At 31.8% G+C, this 17,686-nt stretch overlaps 1 protein-coding gene across 3 annotated transcripts in view; it reads right to left on the bottom strand.

Moving 5' to 3' along the window:
- The window catches only part of LOC127701137 (uncharacterized), a 54,599-nt gene that overhangs the window by 3,255 nt on the left and 33,658 nt on the right, over nucleotides 1-17,686 (bottom strand). For 2 of the 3 annotated variants that reach the window (XM_052204934.1, XM_052204937.1), the window contains 2 exons: nucleotides 678-846; nucleotides 28-124 (listed from right to left, as the gene is read on the bottom strand). In XM_052204934.1, coding sequence (XP_052060894.1) covers nucleotides 28-124; nucleotides 678-846 — 266 coding nt within the window. The remainder of the gene's footprint in view (nucleotides 1-27; nucleotides 125-677; nucleotides 847-17,686) is intronic. The other variant, XM_052204935.1, reaches the window with a different exon arrangement.

Here is a 17,686-nt window from a genome sequence, read left to right as displayed (position 1 = left end):
AAATTTAGAATTCTCTGGTGTGCTTACCTCCAGAACTTTTATGCTCAATTTCCACTGAGCCATCTGTACTGGTAGATAACTTTGGTGTACTTTCAATTGAAGAACCTTTAGCATCAGTCTCTAACTATAAAGTAGACAGTATAATACTAAGTTAGTTAGTACTTGTTATATTAAAGCGAGAAAGGTTCATTTGAATACAAAATTGGATAGCGATAATTTTGATGAAAAATAAGCCTAATTAAGAAATGGTAAATTATTGGTCTGTATTCACGATATATGATAATGTTTATGTTCATTAGTATGATTTTTACACAGTTTTTTAAGAATTTATGACTGGTTTAAAGTCCTTTGACTAGGAATGTGTCGAGTATAAATCTGTTCAGTGTATATTTGTTTATGTATTGAAGGGATATTTTTGAGTAATGTCAGAACCAATGATAGCTTACTGTAAAATTAAGATTGCTCACTATTTGTTTTTTGTGCTTTTTTGCACATAAAAAACCATCTCAGTTTTTAAGAAGCAAACAATACATCCTAATAATTTTAACAAAATTTTGTTTCTTGTATACATGTAGTAAGATTATTATTAATTTTTTTAAATCAATTTATATTTATATCTATAGCAAGTTCATTATCAGCTAAACAAACCAATAATAAATACTTGTTAAAAGCCCTACTAGAAATCTTACATCAGATTTTGATTTTTTAGGGTCTGGTGGATTTGTCTGCGCTTTTTCTCCAGATTTAACAGAGATATCTGGAATGGATCCTGAAGCGTCTGTTTCTAAATCTGACTGGGTTTTTGTTGCCATAGGCTTCGAGGATGTAGGACTACTGCTTAATTTTCTGAAAGAAAAAGTGATTTAAAATGAAAATATTTTTTTAAAATACACTGAATCATTCATAAATAATTGATACAAAAAAATTTAAACCAACAATCATAATTTAACATTTTTAGATGAACTAGGAATTTCTTTTTGTAAATTTAAAAAAGAACATAATACCAAAGAGACAGTAAACCAACAAAACAACAAAATAAAGAATCAGAGGCTGACATAGAGTCTTTATTGATAGCCAAAAGTGTCCATAACATATATGCCAACATCTTAAAAACACATGCCAAAACATCTTAAAACATATCTCAACATCTTAAAACATATGCCAACTTCTTAAAAATTCTTGCTATTATTTCTGACTCATTTCAGGACATTGTACAAATTCTATAAAACATTTTTGACATATTGCTACAAAATAAGATCAAGTCAAACAAAATATTGGAACAACTGCCTCAGAAGCTAAAAAAGTCATAACAATATTTTTTATATAGGTATCTCAAACTGTAAACAATTCTTGAATGAAATCCAAATTAAACTTCAATAAGAATGTGTTCATAGAACACGGATGCCCCACTCGCACTATTGTTTTCTATGTTCAGTGGACTGTAAAATTGGGGTCAAAACTCTAATTTGCCATTAAAATTAGAAAGATCATATCATAGGGAACATGAGTACTAAGTTTCAAGTTGATTGGACTTCAACTTCATTAAAAACTACCTTGACCAAAAATTTTAACCTGAAGGCACAGGGACAGACGGACGGACGAACGAACGGACGCACAGACCGAAAAACATTATGCCCCTAAGTGGGGCATAGAAAGTCTACCAAAAACACAAAATTCCTTAGAATGGACAAAACCACTAAAGGAGAGGTGAAGATACCAAAGTTATAGTCATAACTCAAAAACGATTAGACAATACCATCAGAAAAATGGAATGTTGCTACAAAGAATTGGAGAGTTCACAAGTGGGAAGCTGAAATCATCTCTTTTGTCGTAATGTTTTGTTCTCAACAAACCCTCATTGCCAATTTCTAGATGTAGGTCAAGGCATGAAGTGGACTTAATTGTATCTGTTGTATCCTTTATGTTATTTAGTTCGATAGATACATTCAACATACGTCACCAAACTTTGAATAATTCAGTGAGAAGATATAATTATAGCAGAATGTGAAGATAAAGGCTAATGCTAGGTTTTTGCATTCTTCCTAAGAAGCTCTTGAATGAAGTTTGCCTCATATGAATAAAAGAGCAAGTCAGCATGATGAGGGAGCACAGTTGGTTCCAATGGGAATGCTGATTGTTTGTCTTTCAAATGTAGCAAGTCTGTTGTCAATTAAAAAAATCAAACATCTTGATAATGCATTTTTTTTTAATCAGAGTGGTTGATTACAGTGTATGGTATGCCCATTCCTAAATAAAATGCTTCGCTAGGCGCAGCTTGATAGGACCGCAGAGGTCGAACCCTGAACAGTTGGGGCAAGTATGGACACAACATTCAAGCTTGATACAGCTCTGAATTTGGATTGTGATTAAATATTTGACACAGCATAGGTTTCTGACACAGAAAGAATGTGGTCTAAGAAATTTTTTTAATTTACCTATTATGGTCCAATGTCCAAAATCAAAATACATGGTTAGATTCAGCATATCAAAGAATCCAAAGAATTCAATTTTTGATGAAATCAAACAAAGTTTAATTTTGGACCCTTTTGACCTCAATGTGGACCAATTTGATGACGGGGCCCAAAAATCAAAATACATGGTTAGATTCAGCATATCAAAGAACCCCATATATTCAATTTTTGTTGAAATCAAACAAAGATTAATTTTGGACCCCAACTTGGACCAACTTGAAAACTGGGCCCATAATCAAAAATCTAAACACATGTTTAGATTCAGCATATCAAAGAACCCCAAGAATTCAATTTTTGTTAAAATCAAACTAAGTTTAATTTTGGACCCTTTGGACCTTAATGTAGACCAATTTAAAGAACGGGACCCAAAATTAAAAATCTAAAAACACGGTTAGATTTGGCATATCAAAGAACCCCGATAATTCAATTTTTGATGAAATCAAACAAAGTTTAATTTTGGACCCTTTTGACCTCAATATGAACCAATTAGATAGCGGGCCCACAAATAAAAAATCTAAATACATGGTAAGATTCAGCATATCAAAGAACCCCATATATTCAATTTTTGTTGAAATCAAACAAAGTTTAATTTTGGACCCCATTTTGGACCAACTTGAAAACTTGGCCAAAAATCTAAAATCTAAATACATGTTTAGATTCAGCATATCAAAGAACCCCATATATTCAATTTTTGTTGAAATCAAACAAAGTTTAATTTTGGACCCCAATTTGGACCAACTTGAAAACTTGGCCCAAAATCAAAAATCTAAAAACATGTTTAGATTCAGCATATCAAAGAACTCCATATATTCAATTTTTGTTAAAATCAAACTAAGTTTAATTTTGGACCCTTTGGACCTTAATGTAGACCAATTTAAAAAACAGGACCCAAAATTAAAAATCTAAATACACAGTTAGATTTGGCATATCAAAGAACCCCAATAATTCAATTTTTGATGAAATCAAAAGAAGTTTAATTTTGGACCCTTTTGACCTCAATATGGACCAATTTGATAGCGGGGTCCACAAATAAAAAATCTAAATACATGGTTAGATTCAGCATATCTAGGAACCCCATATATCCAATTTTTGTTGAAATCAAACAAAGTTTAATTTTGGACCCCAATTTTGACCAACTTGAAAACTGGGCCCAAAATCAAAAATCTGAATACATGTTTAGATTCAGCATATCAAAGAACCCCATATATTCAATTTTTGTTAAAATCAAACAAAGTTTAATTTTGGACCCTTTGGACCTTAATGTAGACCAATTTGAATACTGGACCCAAAATTAAAAATCTAAATACACGGTTAGATTCGGCATAACAAATAAATAAATGTAGTCAAAGATTTTACAAATCTAATGCGCCATACTGTGCAATTAAAGATTACTTCTTGAAATTTTTCAATATTTGAAATTTGAAAAAAAAAAAATATTTGAAGAATAATTCTTTTTAATTTCTGAAATCTGAAATGAGAAAAAATTGACCCCCCACAATTTCTTTTTACCCTCCCCCCCCCCCCCTTTTTCCCCCAAAAAATTCTTTCCCTCAAGATATGGTCATAATCTCAATTCAAATTTCCAATGGAGTTTGCAACCATAATTACCCATTTAAATTTACCATAGTGCTAACTTAATCTATTTTATAATAGAATTTAAAATATAGTGTCAAATCTTTCATATGGATTTTTTTGTAAAAAAAAAAGATGCAACATTTGTAGATAGTTTAACTGGTCTTCCTTTATAAATATGCATTTCTTTAAACATAATTTAAAAGCAGTGTAAGGGAAGTAACCAAAACGTTGTATTTGGATTACCTCCCTTACACTGTTTTAAATTATCTTAATTGTTCTTTAACCATTATTTTATACATAATTTAAAAGCAGTGTAAGGGAGATAATTTCAATGATGTATTTGATTTATCTCCCTTACACTGCTTTAAATTATGTTTTGTACTAAAGTATTTGTCCATTAACCAGGACAACCTTGTTTTTCCCCCTTTTTTGCCCCTAATTCCTAAACAGTTTGAGCCATAACCCCCCAAAGCAAATCCAAACCATCCCTTTGTGGTATGGAAACTTGTAGTATAATTTCAGAGAGATCCATACACCGTTCTACAGTTATTGTCTGGAAACTAGAAAATGCTTATTTTTGGCCCCTAATTCCTTAACTGTTGGTACCATAACCCCCAAAATCAATCCCCACCTTCCTTTTATGGTATTGAACCTTATGGTAAAATTTCAAAGAGATCCATTCACTTAAACTAAAGTTAGAGTGCGAAAACCAATGTGTCTTTGGACGACGATGCCGGATGACGATGCCGGACGAAGACAACAACGACGACGCCAACGTCATATCAATATACGACCGCAAAAATTTTTTGCGGTCATATAAAACTGTTGACACAGAGATATGTCTCGCCTTTTTGTAATTTTGATAATGCAAATGTTGAAATTAAAATCAATCTAATTAAAATTAAATCTCCGCACTTGCTCCTCGTTGTTTATATGTCGCGCGTGGGACTGCGACATATAAACAACGAGGAGCAAGTGCGGAGATTTAATTCTAATTAGATTGAATTAAAATAGCAATACTTTAACATGTAAGTTATGCAAATATTCAAAGTCAATGAACCATGACTTAAGGTACATGGCTAAACAATCTCCATGGAAATGAGATGTGCCAATGCTAATACAACTGCATACCAAATACCATTGACTTATTATAAGTCGTTTCCTTTAAACAAACCTAAACACACACATTAACTTGTAAACTCTGTAAAAGTTTTTAAAGTCAATGAACTATGATGAGGGGTTTGGGGCTATATATAATCTCTTTGGAAAAGAGACTTGCAAATGCAAATAAATTTGCTTAACAAATATCATTGACTTAACATTAGTGGTTCATCTTAAACTGATCTAATCACAAAAAATTGAAAACAACACATTTAATAATTTCATGCGTCCGAAGCGCTTTTCTCGATTTACCTTCATCAGGAACGCTCAAAGCCAAACATTTGAAATCCGAGGGATGTATAAGTACCGAAACATTTGAAGAGCTATATGACAAAAATACATAAAACAAATAGCCAAATTTATCTAAGGTCAACGTTGCCTGAGGGAGTTGAAACCTTAGATTCTTTATAATTTCAAAATTTATTTATACATGTAAACTAAGCAAAAGTTTCAAAGTCAATAGACCATGACTGAGGGGGGCGGGGTCAAATATTCTCCATGGAAATCATGGAAATGAGATGTGCTAATGCTTATACAACTACATACCAATTAACATTGGCCTACCACTAATGGTTCCCCTTGAACTGACCTAATCACAAACTAATACATGTAAACTAAGCAAAAGTCTCAAAGTCAATAGACCATGACTGATGGGGCGGAGCCAAATAATCTCCATGGAAATGTGATATGCCAATGCTTATACAACTGCATACCAAATATCATTGACCTACCACTAGTGGTTCACCATGAACTAGACCTAATCACAAAGTAATACATTGTTGACGTCGCCGGAAACAGCATACCTATGTCTCGCTTTTTGACTCTGTCAAATGTGTATCCTCATTGCCATTTTTAAGACCAATTTCTTTCAGTTTGTCTTTAAGTATGGAATGGGGAATTCTTGTGTATATAAGATTCTTGTACAACCCCTACAAAAGTATCACTTTCTCTTTATATTTCTTCGGATAATTAAACTTGTCCAAAGTCTTAAATAGAGTAAACCTTCATTCAAATTGGATTTGATCATTAGTGAAGGCTTCGTCTCAGAAACTACTCAGTGATGACGGATAGACAGACCAACAAATGTACCCTCTATAACTTTATTGCATGGTGTATTAGTACACTATATCTATTTCAATTCATTTTAACAGTCTGGATTGCAGAGGGCAACCCCGCAATCTGCAAATTTACAAACTATTAGTTAGTTATGTACATCCTTGCTGTAAATAATATAGCAATATTTTAGACCAACAAAAACAATCAAACATTCATGTTTTTATTATAACAAACCTTATAGCAAATCAAATTTAAAAAAAAAAAAATCAAAATAAATAAATTTAATGGAAAAATGCCTACTAATCAATTCCATTTTTTTTTGCTAAAAAAAAACAACAACAAAAACCCTCAGGATATAATGTAGTGTTCATTTTGTCAAATTGAAATCCTAATTCAATTTTAAAATTGACAGAAAATGTATAAATTTGTGTAAAGTTCCCTCTTCCTAATTTATGAAATCCTGGATCAACAACTCAACATTTTTCCTTCCTTTTCCAAGCAAAAAGTTAAACAATAGAATTCAAATTTATCTTTCCCTGGAAAAATCAATAAAGTAAATGAAAACATTTGAGTACATATGTCCATCAAATCCTACATAACCATTACTTCCTTCACCTTATCATGTCTACAATATCACCACAATCTCTTCCTTTTAACATAATGTTTAATCATATCTTTATAATATGTATTTTCCAGCCAGGTCGACCACCGCAGTGTCGAATGTCAGGTACAATGGACATCGAATCTGTCTTAAAATATTTCTTATCAGACATATTTAGTTTGTGGCTTTTTAAATATATCTTCTTTGTTTATGTCATAGTAAACGACTTTACTTGTCTATATTAGTACATACATGATTTAAAAGGCAATGAATAACATGTAGAGGGTAAAAACCCTGGAAAAATCCAAAATCAATTAAATCAAGGCCATTTTCAATGTTTTTTATATATATGTCCATCAACAAAGACATGTCTATTCCGGTAGATACTAGATCATACGAGTATATCTAAATTACGCTTATTAAATGTCTTTCTTTTCCGTATGTCCCCTGCACAGAATATTCATGTAGAATAAGCCTTAAATGGCGAGTTTCTTTTCAAAATGTCCCCTGCAGAGAATATTCATGTAGATAGCCTTAAATGGTGAGTCTAGGAATGAGTAAGTCAATGAAATAAGTGCCAGAATTAGAATTTGGCTCACTTATTTTTTCCTACACATTTCTTCAAACTGGAAAACTGCAACTAAGAGGCATGGAATGATATTAAAAATAAACGTGCAACTCATAGTCCAAAATTTGTACATTATATTTTATTTGGAATTTTATGACTCAAATGTTTAATCTTATGATGCAAGCAGAAAAACCATGCAAGCCATATATACATTGTACATGCACTTGTATGATTCATAACATGCATTTATTTTGATACATCTGGAAATATGCTAAGTATTTACTGCACATAGGACAAAGAAATTCTTTCTTTATAATGTCATTATCTTTTCACAATGACATGTATTATAAACTGAGCTTAAATTCCCTTTGCATCAACATGCAACACTAAATTAATAATTAAATAGGATATATGTAAACTATATGTTCTTTAGTTTACCACAAGGGTTTTTTATTTAGAAAATTTGAAATTAACTCTCTTATTAGTATGTATTTTGTATAAATATTGTTTATTATTTTCCTGTAAAATATTACTGCAGATATAAAAGAGGGACGACAGATACCAGAGGGACAGTCAAACTCATAGATCGAAAACAAACTGACAACGCCATGGCCAAAAATAAAAAGACAAACAGACAAATAATAGTACAGATGACACAACATAGAAAACTAAAGACTAAGCAACACGAACCCCACCAAAAACTGGGGGTGATCTCAGGTGCTCCGGAAGGGTAAGCAGATCCTGCTCCACATGTGGCATCCGTATAACTGTTTAGCTACTATAATTAGTTATTGTCTCAGTAAATACACTACAGTAAAATGTCCAAGCATCCCTATGCAAATGTTTCTGGGGAAAAAGGATATTTGTATACCCATAATCATCCATTTTGCTTGCTTTATTTAATTGTCTGTATTTCATTGTTTCCTATGCAGCACAGTCTCAATTTGCCAATCAATGAATTCCAATCTTCTAAATTAGACTATGAATTTCTCACTATGTGACTTGCAACTGTAGTCTTTGTCTCTTACTAATATTCTAGTACAATTTTCATAGTTACTTATCTGCCTAAAAATAACTGGTACTAATTTTTTCTTGTATATATCATAAGGACATTTTTCCCCAGAAGACATTTAAAACACGGATAAGGTATGCTTTTCAGAATGTTTTTGTACATGTACCAATTTCCCTAATTTCATTATTAAATTAAATAAATTTTTGCAAGAAGGGCTAGGATATCTTTGACGAAAGGTAACGCAACTCTTTAGTTACGTAAAAAGGAAGGTAAAGACATATTTGTTTGTGATGCTGTTGCATTTAACTGCCTTTTGTGGATGTAGCTAAATAAATTTCATTTGAAGAACTTGAAAATTCCTCAAAATTGCAGGTTTTTGCATAGATTTTGATTAAAAATGAACACACCACAACTATTGCAACTATAATCATGCTAATAGAATGAAATTTTTGCACAAATATTCTTCAATGAGAAAGCAAAATGCTTCTTATCAACAATTTTAGAGCAGAGTGAATAAAATGCTCCGCTGGGGCGCAGCTTGATACGACCGCAGAGGTCGAACCCTGAACAGTTGGGGCAAGTATGGACACAACATTCAAGCTTTATACAGCACTGAATTTGGATTGTGATTAAATATTTGACACAGCATTGGTTTCTGACACAGAATGAATGTGGTCTAAGAACTTAAAATTTTTTTAATTTACCTATTCAAACCATATCATTATTATTTGCTTTTATATATAAATCAGAAATAACCAATTTAAAATGGAAAATTAAAAAAAAAAAAAATCCCTCCCCCAAATTTTTTGAACCCCCTTATGATTCATCACCCCCAAACTCAATCCCAGCCTTCCCTTTGTGGTATGGTACCTTGCAGTACAATTTCAGAGAGATCCATACACTTGAACACAAGTTATTGTCTGGAAACTAGAAAAATGCTTATTTTTGGCCCCTTATACCTAAAGGTTTTGGGCAATTACCCCCATACTCAATTCCAGCTTTCCCTTTGTGATATGGTACCTTGCAGTACAATTTCAGAGAGATCCATACACTTGAATACAAGTTATTGTCTGGATTCTAGAAAAATGCTTGATTTTAGGCCCCTTTTTGGCCCCAAATTCCTAAACGTTCAGGGCAATTACCCCCAAACTCAAACCCAGCCTTCCCTTTGTGATATGGAACCTTGTAGTACAGTTTGATAAAGATCCATACACTTACACACAAGTTATTGTCCTGAAACTAGAAAAATTCTTGTTTTTTTCCCCTTTTTGGCCTCTAATTCCTAAAATTTTGAGGCAATTATCCCCAAAATCAATACCAGCCTTCCCTTTGTGGTATGGTACCTTGCAGTACAATTTCAGAGAGATCCATACACTTGAACACAAGTTATTGTCTGGAAACTAGAAAAATGCTTATTTTTGGCCCCTTTTAGGCCCCTTATTCCTAAACGTTTTGGGCAATTACCCCCAAACTCAATTCCAGCTTTCCTTTTGTGATATGGAACCTTGTAGTACAATTTCAGAAAGATCCATGCACTTACACACAAGTTATTATCATGAAACTATTTTCATAGAGATCCCTTCACTTAAACTAAAGTTAGAGTGCGAAAACCAATGTGTCTTCCGACGACAATGTCGAAACCGGACGACGACGACAACGACAGGGACACTAACGTCATACCAATATACAACCGCAAAATTTTGTTTGCGGTCGTATAAAAATGTTACTTTCTAAATTTGTAAATGTGCAAAATTAGGTTCAATTATCCTGTCCTTGGAACAGCAAGAGCAGAACTGAGTACTTGGATTTTCACTATTGAAATTGGAAATTATAAAATTATCAAATGAAGTTTTTCACAATTGAGGACTAATGATATACATCAACATTAAGGGAAAAAACAGTCCACAAACTTGTTTCCAGATCTGATTTTTTTTCCTGGGAAGAAGTGTGTATCGGGATTTAAAATGAAAGAAGAATGTGTCTGAGGGCATAAATGCCCCCACTCAAGCTTTGCAACAAAAATGGGACGGATGGACAGTCAAGTAACACTTAATGCCCCCATCCCCTATGAGGGGGGCATAAAAAAGTATTGGAAGAAATGCATGATAAACTGTATTAAAATAAAGAAGAAATAATATTTTTTTTACATATTTTGGAAGAAGTGAATTTGAGATGCAGGTTTTTTTTTTTTAAATATTGAGGAATACAGGTGTTGTAAGACAACATTTTTAAGTAAAGTTATTCATAAAAGCCAGGGTTGGAAAATAAAACTTAACAGTTTTGGATTATAGGGTGCTTTTATGTAATGAATGACTTTAACAATAAATAAAGAAACTGGTAAATGACATCACAAAAGAAGAGAAAATGAAGAGACATATATAGACACTAATTTTGATCTAGTTTTATTAAAACAATTAATGAAATCAGCAAACAAATTAACATTCTTTTCGATATTTAATCTGGATATGGGCATGCTTCACTTATAGGTCTTACTTAAAATATTTTCATCAACAATCATAGTATAATATAATATTATAAAACTTAAATATAATGAGAAAGATATTTAGATACAATCAGGCCAATAAAAATAATAGTCAGCAAAAAAATTTATGTTTTTGTCAAATCATTATTTATAGAGGTTTAAAAGGTCTAATGAAAAACAATATGGAATACATCATAAAAAATACATTTATAAAACTAATCATGGTTAACATTTTCAATCTTTTATGAATTATCTATATATGTATCTAAAAACTTTACCCGGACATAAGATATGGGATATGCATGTACTTAAGTGACAGGATTCATGTCTACAATACAAGGGTAATAGAATTTATAAGATAGAAAGGATATAGGCATGGTCTAAGTACATGCACTTGTTTTATATTAATTGATTCTGTTTATAATTGATCTAAAATTCCATTTCTGGCAAAATGTTTGGAGAATCTGATAAACTCTCTTCTGATATATAAAATTTATGGGAGTAATTTTCAAACACATACCATGAATGAAGATAAGAGTAGAGAAAAGAATGAATGAATGAAAAGTACTCAACACTAAATTCTTGGTGAATGATGAAAGCCTGAAAAATTAATTTCTTTAAAAGCCATGAAAATCTGTACTTAGTTGGTAAAAAAATAAAGTAAGGCATATATTATCATTGAATCATGTCAACTTCATGAACTTTAAATAATTTTTTTTTCTCTTTTACTGGATTGTGACATCAACGAATGAGACTTATCACAGGATTTGTACACCATGATAAACATGATGGGTATCACAAGTGGAGCAGGATCTGCTTACCCTTCTTAGTGCACCTGACATCACCCCAGGCTTTTGATGAGGTTACCTAATTTGTGTTGCTCAGTCTTTAGTTTTTTTATGTAGTATTTTGTAGACTATTGTTTGTCTTTTCATCATTATTTTTATCATTACCATGATTTTGTCAGTTTCTATTCAACTTATGAGTTTTGATTCTCCCATTGGTATCTTCCACATTTTTTTAAGTAGGAGATAGGGGGGTACATGTCTATAAATAAGCAACAAAACAACATTTTTATGCACCTGTCCTAAGTCAGGAGCCTGTTTTTCAGTGGTTGTCGTTTGTTGGTGTGGTTCATAAGTGTTTCTCATTTCTGGTTTTATAGATTAGACTGTTGGTTTTCCTGTTTGAATTGTTTTACACTAGTCTTTTTGGGGCCCTTTATGGCTTGCTGTTCGGTGTGAGCCACTGCTCCGTGTTGAAGGCAATACTTTGACCTATAATTTTTTGCTTTTTACACATTGTGACTTGGATGGATAGTTGTCTCATTGACACTCATACCACATCTTCTTATTTATAACACACAAAGATGAGAAAAAGACAATATTCACAAACTTTGGGCCTAAAATATGGATGATAGTTTTAATTGTATATTTTAACAAATAAATTAATAGTTCTTAATTTTAAATAATTTTTATGGATATGAGTATTGATTCACAATATTTGTTTTTAAAATTAAGTGTCTATACCATATATCAAATAGGGAGGGGGGCTTTGGTAATGGAGTGGTCTAAGGAGTTTATATACAGCGATCACTAGCCTCTGAGGTTGTAAGATAGAACATAGCTCATGGCTTTGACTTATATCTTGATTGACTAGGACTTATGGGGAGATCCTTTGTAAATACATTGAAACATTGAATATATTTTATACACTTTAAATTTGAAAAAAAAAATTCTGGAACTTTAAAACCTAAATGGATAACCTTTCAAATAACTATATCATCCAATCAAAAGTTGCACAAGATTTTAAGTACTATCTTAAGGGTAAATGTAAACAAATAATTGGGCTAATGTAACCTGCTGCATTAATGCAACTTAAAGCTGAGTACTGTAAATCTCTTTGTTTTCAACTAAAATACACTGATGTGACCTCAATGAAATCAGTGTAAAAATTGAATCCCTAACTTCATAATAAATCACAAATTTTTGGAAAACATTTCAATAAAGTAAATATCTGTTGAAAAATTAAAATTTTGATCACATCGAAATTTTCTATCTGAAGAGGTACTTAATATAGCTATCAAATCAACAAAAGGGAATTAATTATATTTCAAGAGGAAATTTCAGTTGAAAAAAATACTTAATTGTTTCAATGAGCTAGTTCTTCCTTTAATATTTGTTTTCCTCTTCAATACTCCAATAAAAATATTTCCTACATTACAATCCCTATTTATATTTTATTTTCTCATATGATGCAATTTTTTTTTGTCTTTTTCCTGTAACCACTTAAAATTCAAATGTTTACCCCAATTCATCCAACAATAGGAAATTGCATCCTCTTTTAAAACACATTTGTTTAACAGTTCTACATTTTAACCGAAGTGGGAAGTATGAAAAAAAATCTTAAGTATAGCACTATTAATAACTCTTAAAAATTTTAATAATGAATTCCTCTTTCAATTTTAATTTATTTTGCTATCCCACTTTCATCAAAATGTTTCCGTTTCAGACAAACAATCCCAATTAACTGGTATTTACTCAAAATCACATGATTCTCGATTTTTTCTTTCTTTTTCCTGTCCCAGAATTTGACATTTGACTTTATTTTGATGGAATTCATATAAACTTAAAGGAAATTCTTTATCAATTAGCTTCTGAAAAGGGAAAGACAATTAGGGAAAAACCTTATCTAAATATAGCATATAAAACCCTAAATACATCCTATATCACGTACTGTTTTCTTATTTATTTTTATCTGTATTATAAATAACAGGAAAACATAAGGAAAAGCAATAAAATGTTATACTTATTTTAAAGTTCTTGTAGTCTTCCTATTGCACTTTAAGTATAATTATTCAATTTTACTCATTTCATCGGTAATTTAAAGACACCATCAAGGATGTAGTATATATTTTTAAAGATCAAACTTTTTTTAAAGTATTTGACACAATAACTAATTGGAAAGAAATTAAATGTTGTATGAAGAGTCAAATTTTTGCTTACACTGTTATTAGAATTTGCAGTCAGTAAACTGTGTATGTTTGATCCTTACTACAAATTATATACTATTTCATTGTTATATAATTATATTCCTATACATCACTGTACATGCTATGTTACTTTTAACTTTTTACACTATCTTATTACTTATAACACACCTTACAATTAATTAATCCTATGTTATTTTTAACATTGTACGCTTTATTATTAGCTTTATTATTTACGACTCTGGATTATTATAAGACATAAAGAATGAGAAGGTGTCTCGTTTACACATTTTGGATAACACACCATGGTATATACACACACACACCTTACAATTCATCTTATTTTGAACTTAGTGCACGATTATTCCTCTTAATACAATAAATAGGAGGTGTCTTAATTAATACATAAAGGCGTTAACAGGAAATACCCAATAAATTTGACTGTTACAACAGACCACACAAACCTGAATGACCAATTACCCCATCATGCCAGGAAATAGATGTAAGATACATTTAGAAAATATACAACACCTCACCATGTATACAGATTTTCAGGTGCGGATCCAGGATTTTGAAAAAGGTTGGGCACCACAGAAAGACAACATTAGGAGTTGGACTTGTATAAAGTCTATGCACTTAAACCATTTATGTAGCTCCATAAGGGGGCTGTGTCCTCTCCCCCTGAATCTGCTTCTGATTCTTAGAAAAAAATGTTTTATTTTGGTCATAATACATTCTTGGACAAGTACAGAGATCCCTTTCTTGTTCAGACAGGAATATAAAAGCACCTTATTTGTCTGATCTTTCCTTCTTCATGGTTGTTCCCTTTGGTAACAATTGATAAGTTCACTGCATGATACCTCACCTCTGACCTCTTTTATGTATGACTTCAAAAAGGAGATTGATTGGTTGTAATCATCAAATACAAAATAAACTACAAACTTTGAAATATACATGCAGTGTTCCAATCTAATTGATTGAATATAAAAATAAGAAGATGTGGAATGATTGCCGATGAGACAACAGAGGCCAAATGACATAGAAGTTAACAACTACAGGTCACTGTATGGCCTTCAACAAAGAACAAAACCCATGCTGCATAGTAAGCTATAAAATGCCCCCCCCCCCCCCCCCCCCCCAAAAAAAAATGCTTTGTTGCTTGCTTAATGTCAAGTGGCAAATATTTCATGCATATTAAAGATAAGAACAAATTAACAATTAAAACAATAGGAATTTTCTGAAAGATAGTAAATCAGGTTATAGGTTGCACTTTGTAAATATAGCTGTTTCTCAAACCACGCCTCTTTTGGGGAGATATTTAATATTCATAGGTATGTTAATTTGTTAACGTACTGGTTCCCATTGATGATCTCTGAGTTTCATCTCATAGAGACATCACTTGGGAATGTAACCAGTATTGAAAAACATGGCAGCGGCTAAATTTTAATTCTTAGGAGGTCCAAAAATGGAGGTAAGGGTAGTATAGAATTTTAGTATAAGTTTAAACTCTTAGAAGTTCAGGGCATATAAATGTTGAAAATATGCCGCACAGCCCTATATTTTGACCTTTGAATAAAATAGTAGTGCATATAAACTTTCCGTTCTGGGATATTATTTTTCACGAAACTTCATAGTAAAAGTGTCACAGTTTTAGCCGCAAAGGGAGTTCCTATGGGAAATTGCATTGTCAGTATTTACAGAATTGCAACCTATATAGGGTCAAAAAATAGAACATACAGAATTTCACAAAATCTGGTTTATCTCAGAGATTTTAAAGAATTTAACTCAAATATGAAGTTTTATAAATTTTTCATGAAGATTGAGAAAATCCTGGGCCTTAACTATGATGACTCAGCATAAATTCACAGTTTACAGTATGCATGGTTTACTTAAAGCCCTGAATTCAAAATAAATTCATAATATATGCCTATTTGTAATTTAAATTGTTTAGAAGTGCTTATATTTACTCTTCGCAGTAATTGCAACTCATTGATCCTTCCTAAATATTTTTGGTGGGGTGTTTTTGTCCTGTCGATAACCCAAAAGTAAGCCGTAACGCCTAAATGTGCTTTTTTGTGACCGCGGCATAAAAAAGTACAAGCTAGAATTACAAAAAGACCTCAAAAAAACTTACAATAGTGTGTTCTATCCTTAATATGTAGTAAATATTCCACATTGCTAGAAACAGGGAAAAAAAATTAGGAAATGTGAGGCCCCATGGGCAAAAAACAGAGAAAAATGCCTACCCCTGAGTCATAAAACAGATAATTAAACTTGTAAATGCTATGATTTTTTTATTTTAAAGGTCTTTGGTAAAGTAAACAATAACTGTGCTAGGAAGTTATGCAAAAATCAGATGTAAGCAGTCATTTCAATCAAACTTTTAGTGAATGTATGCACCAGACTGATATCTTCATAAATATAACTTTTGCAAATATGGCTTTGTTTAAACACTTCTAGTTCATATATTAACTAACTTATGTTAGATATATGGTTAGGGATGATACTGTTGTGACAAGAATTCTAAACTGACCATTTGAGGCAGAAATTGAGAACTTTCATTGACAAATAGGCATACAGTAAGATGTGGACTGGAGACACAGGCAGGATTGGATACTTTGTATAATCTTGAATGTTGGAATGCTTAACTACTAAACAATACATTTATAGTATTCTAAAATGCTTTCAATTTGTTATCAGAATAGTTTCAAACAGGTTTTGGACAGTTCATGTCAGATAACATGCACATAGGGTAAGCTGGCAATAATTAGAGTCTTGTTTTCTAAATCTTTAAAAAATTGACACAGGGGTAGGGATATAAAATTTACTGTAAAAGGAAACTTAGAGTATATGCAGTGATTTCTTTAAGGCTATAATTCTGATAAATAAGTATAGTTGTGAGAAAAAGTGTTTTTAGAGAGTTTTCTATTTGAATAAATGTTTGTATAGGTTGCACTTTGTAAATATAGCTGTTTCTCAAACCACGCCTCTTTTGGGGAGATATTTAATATTCATAGGTATGTTAATTTGTTAACGTACTGGTTCCCATTGATGATCTCTGTGTTTCATCTCATAGAGACATCACTTGGGAATGTAACCAGTATTGAAAAACATGGTAGCGGCTAAATTTTAATTCTTAGGAGGTCCAAAAATGGAGGTAAGGGTAGTATAGAATTTTAGTATAAGTTTAAACTCTTAGAAGTTCAGGGCATATAAATGTTGAAAATATGCCGCACAGCCCTATATTTTGACCTTTGAATAAAATAGTAGTGCATATAAACTTTCCGTTCTGGGATATTATTTTTCACGAAACTTCATAGTAAAAGTGTCACAGTTTTAGCCGCAAAGGGAGTTCCTATGAGAAATTGCATTGTCAGTATTTACAGAATTGCAACCTATAGGACAGGCTATTTAAACTCTCATTTCGAAATAATAGTATGTTGAATAGGGCAGAACTTTTGCCTTGCAAAAAGCCACTTTTGCCTAGCTACTGGTACCTCAGTTGTTGCATGGGTTCATCAATGTTCACAGAGCATTAAGTACACCCTACATGAGGCATCTGTTTGATCTGATAACAACCATATATCTTGTATTATTGGATTATATATCAAATAATTATCCAGTACACATGCTATTATTTGTAGTACAAGTATATTGGTTTTATTACCCACATGGTTAATAGTTTAATGTCTACCTGTCTTTAACCACTTTATTCTCGTTCAATGCCCTAAGTCTCTTACTCATATCCTCTTTCCAAGGTACTTTGATACA

The sequence above is a fragment of the Mytilus californianus genome, unplaced genomic scaffold (genome assembly GCF_021869535.1).
Source record: "Mytilus californianus isolate M0D057914Y unplaced genomic scaffold, xbMytCali1.0.p SCAF_5, whole genome shotgun sequence".
Lineage (NCBI taxonomy): Eukaryota > Metazoa > Mollusca > Bivalvia > Mytilida > Mytilidae > Mytilus > Mytilus californianus.
This window is presented reverse-complemented; position numbering and strand designations above follow the sequence as displayed.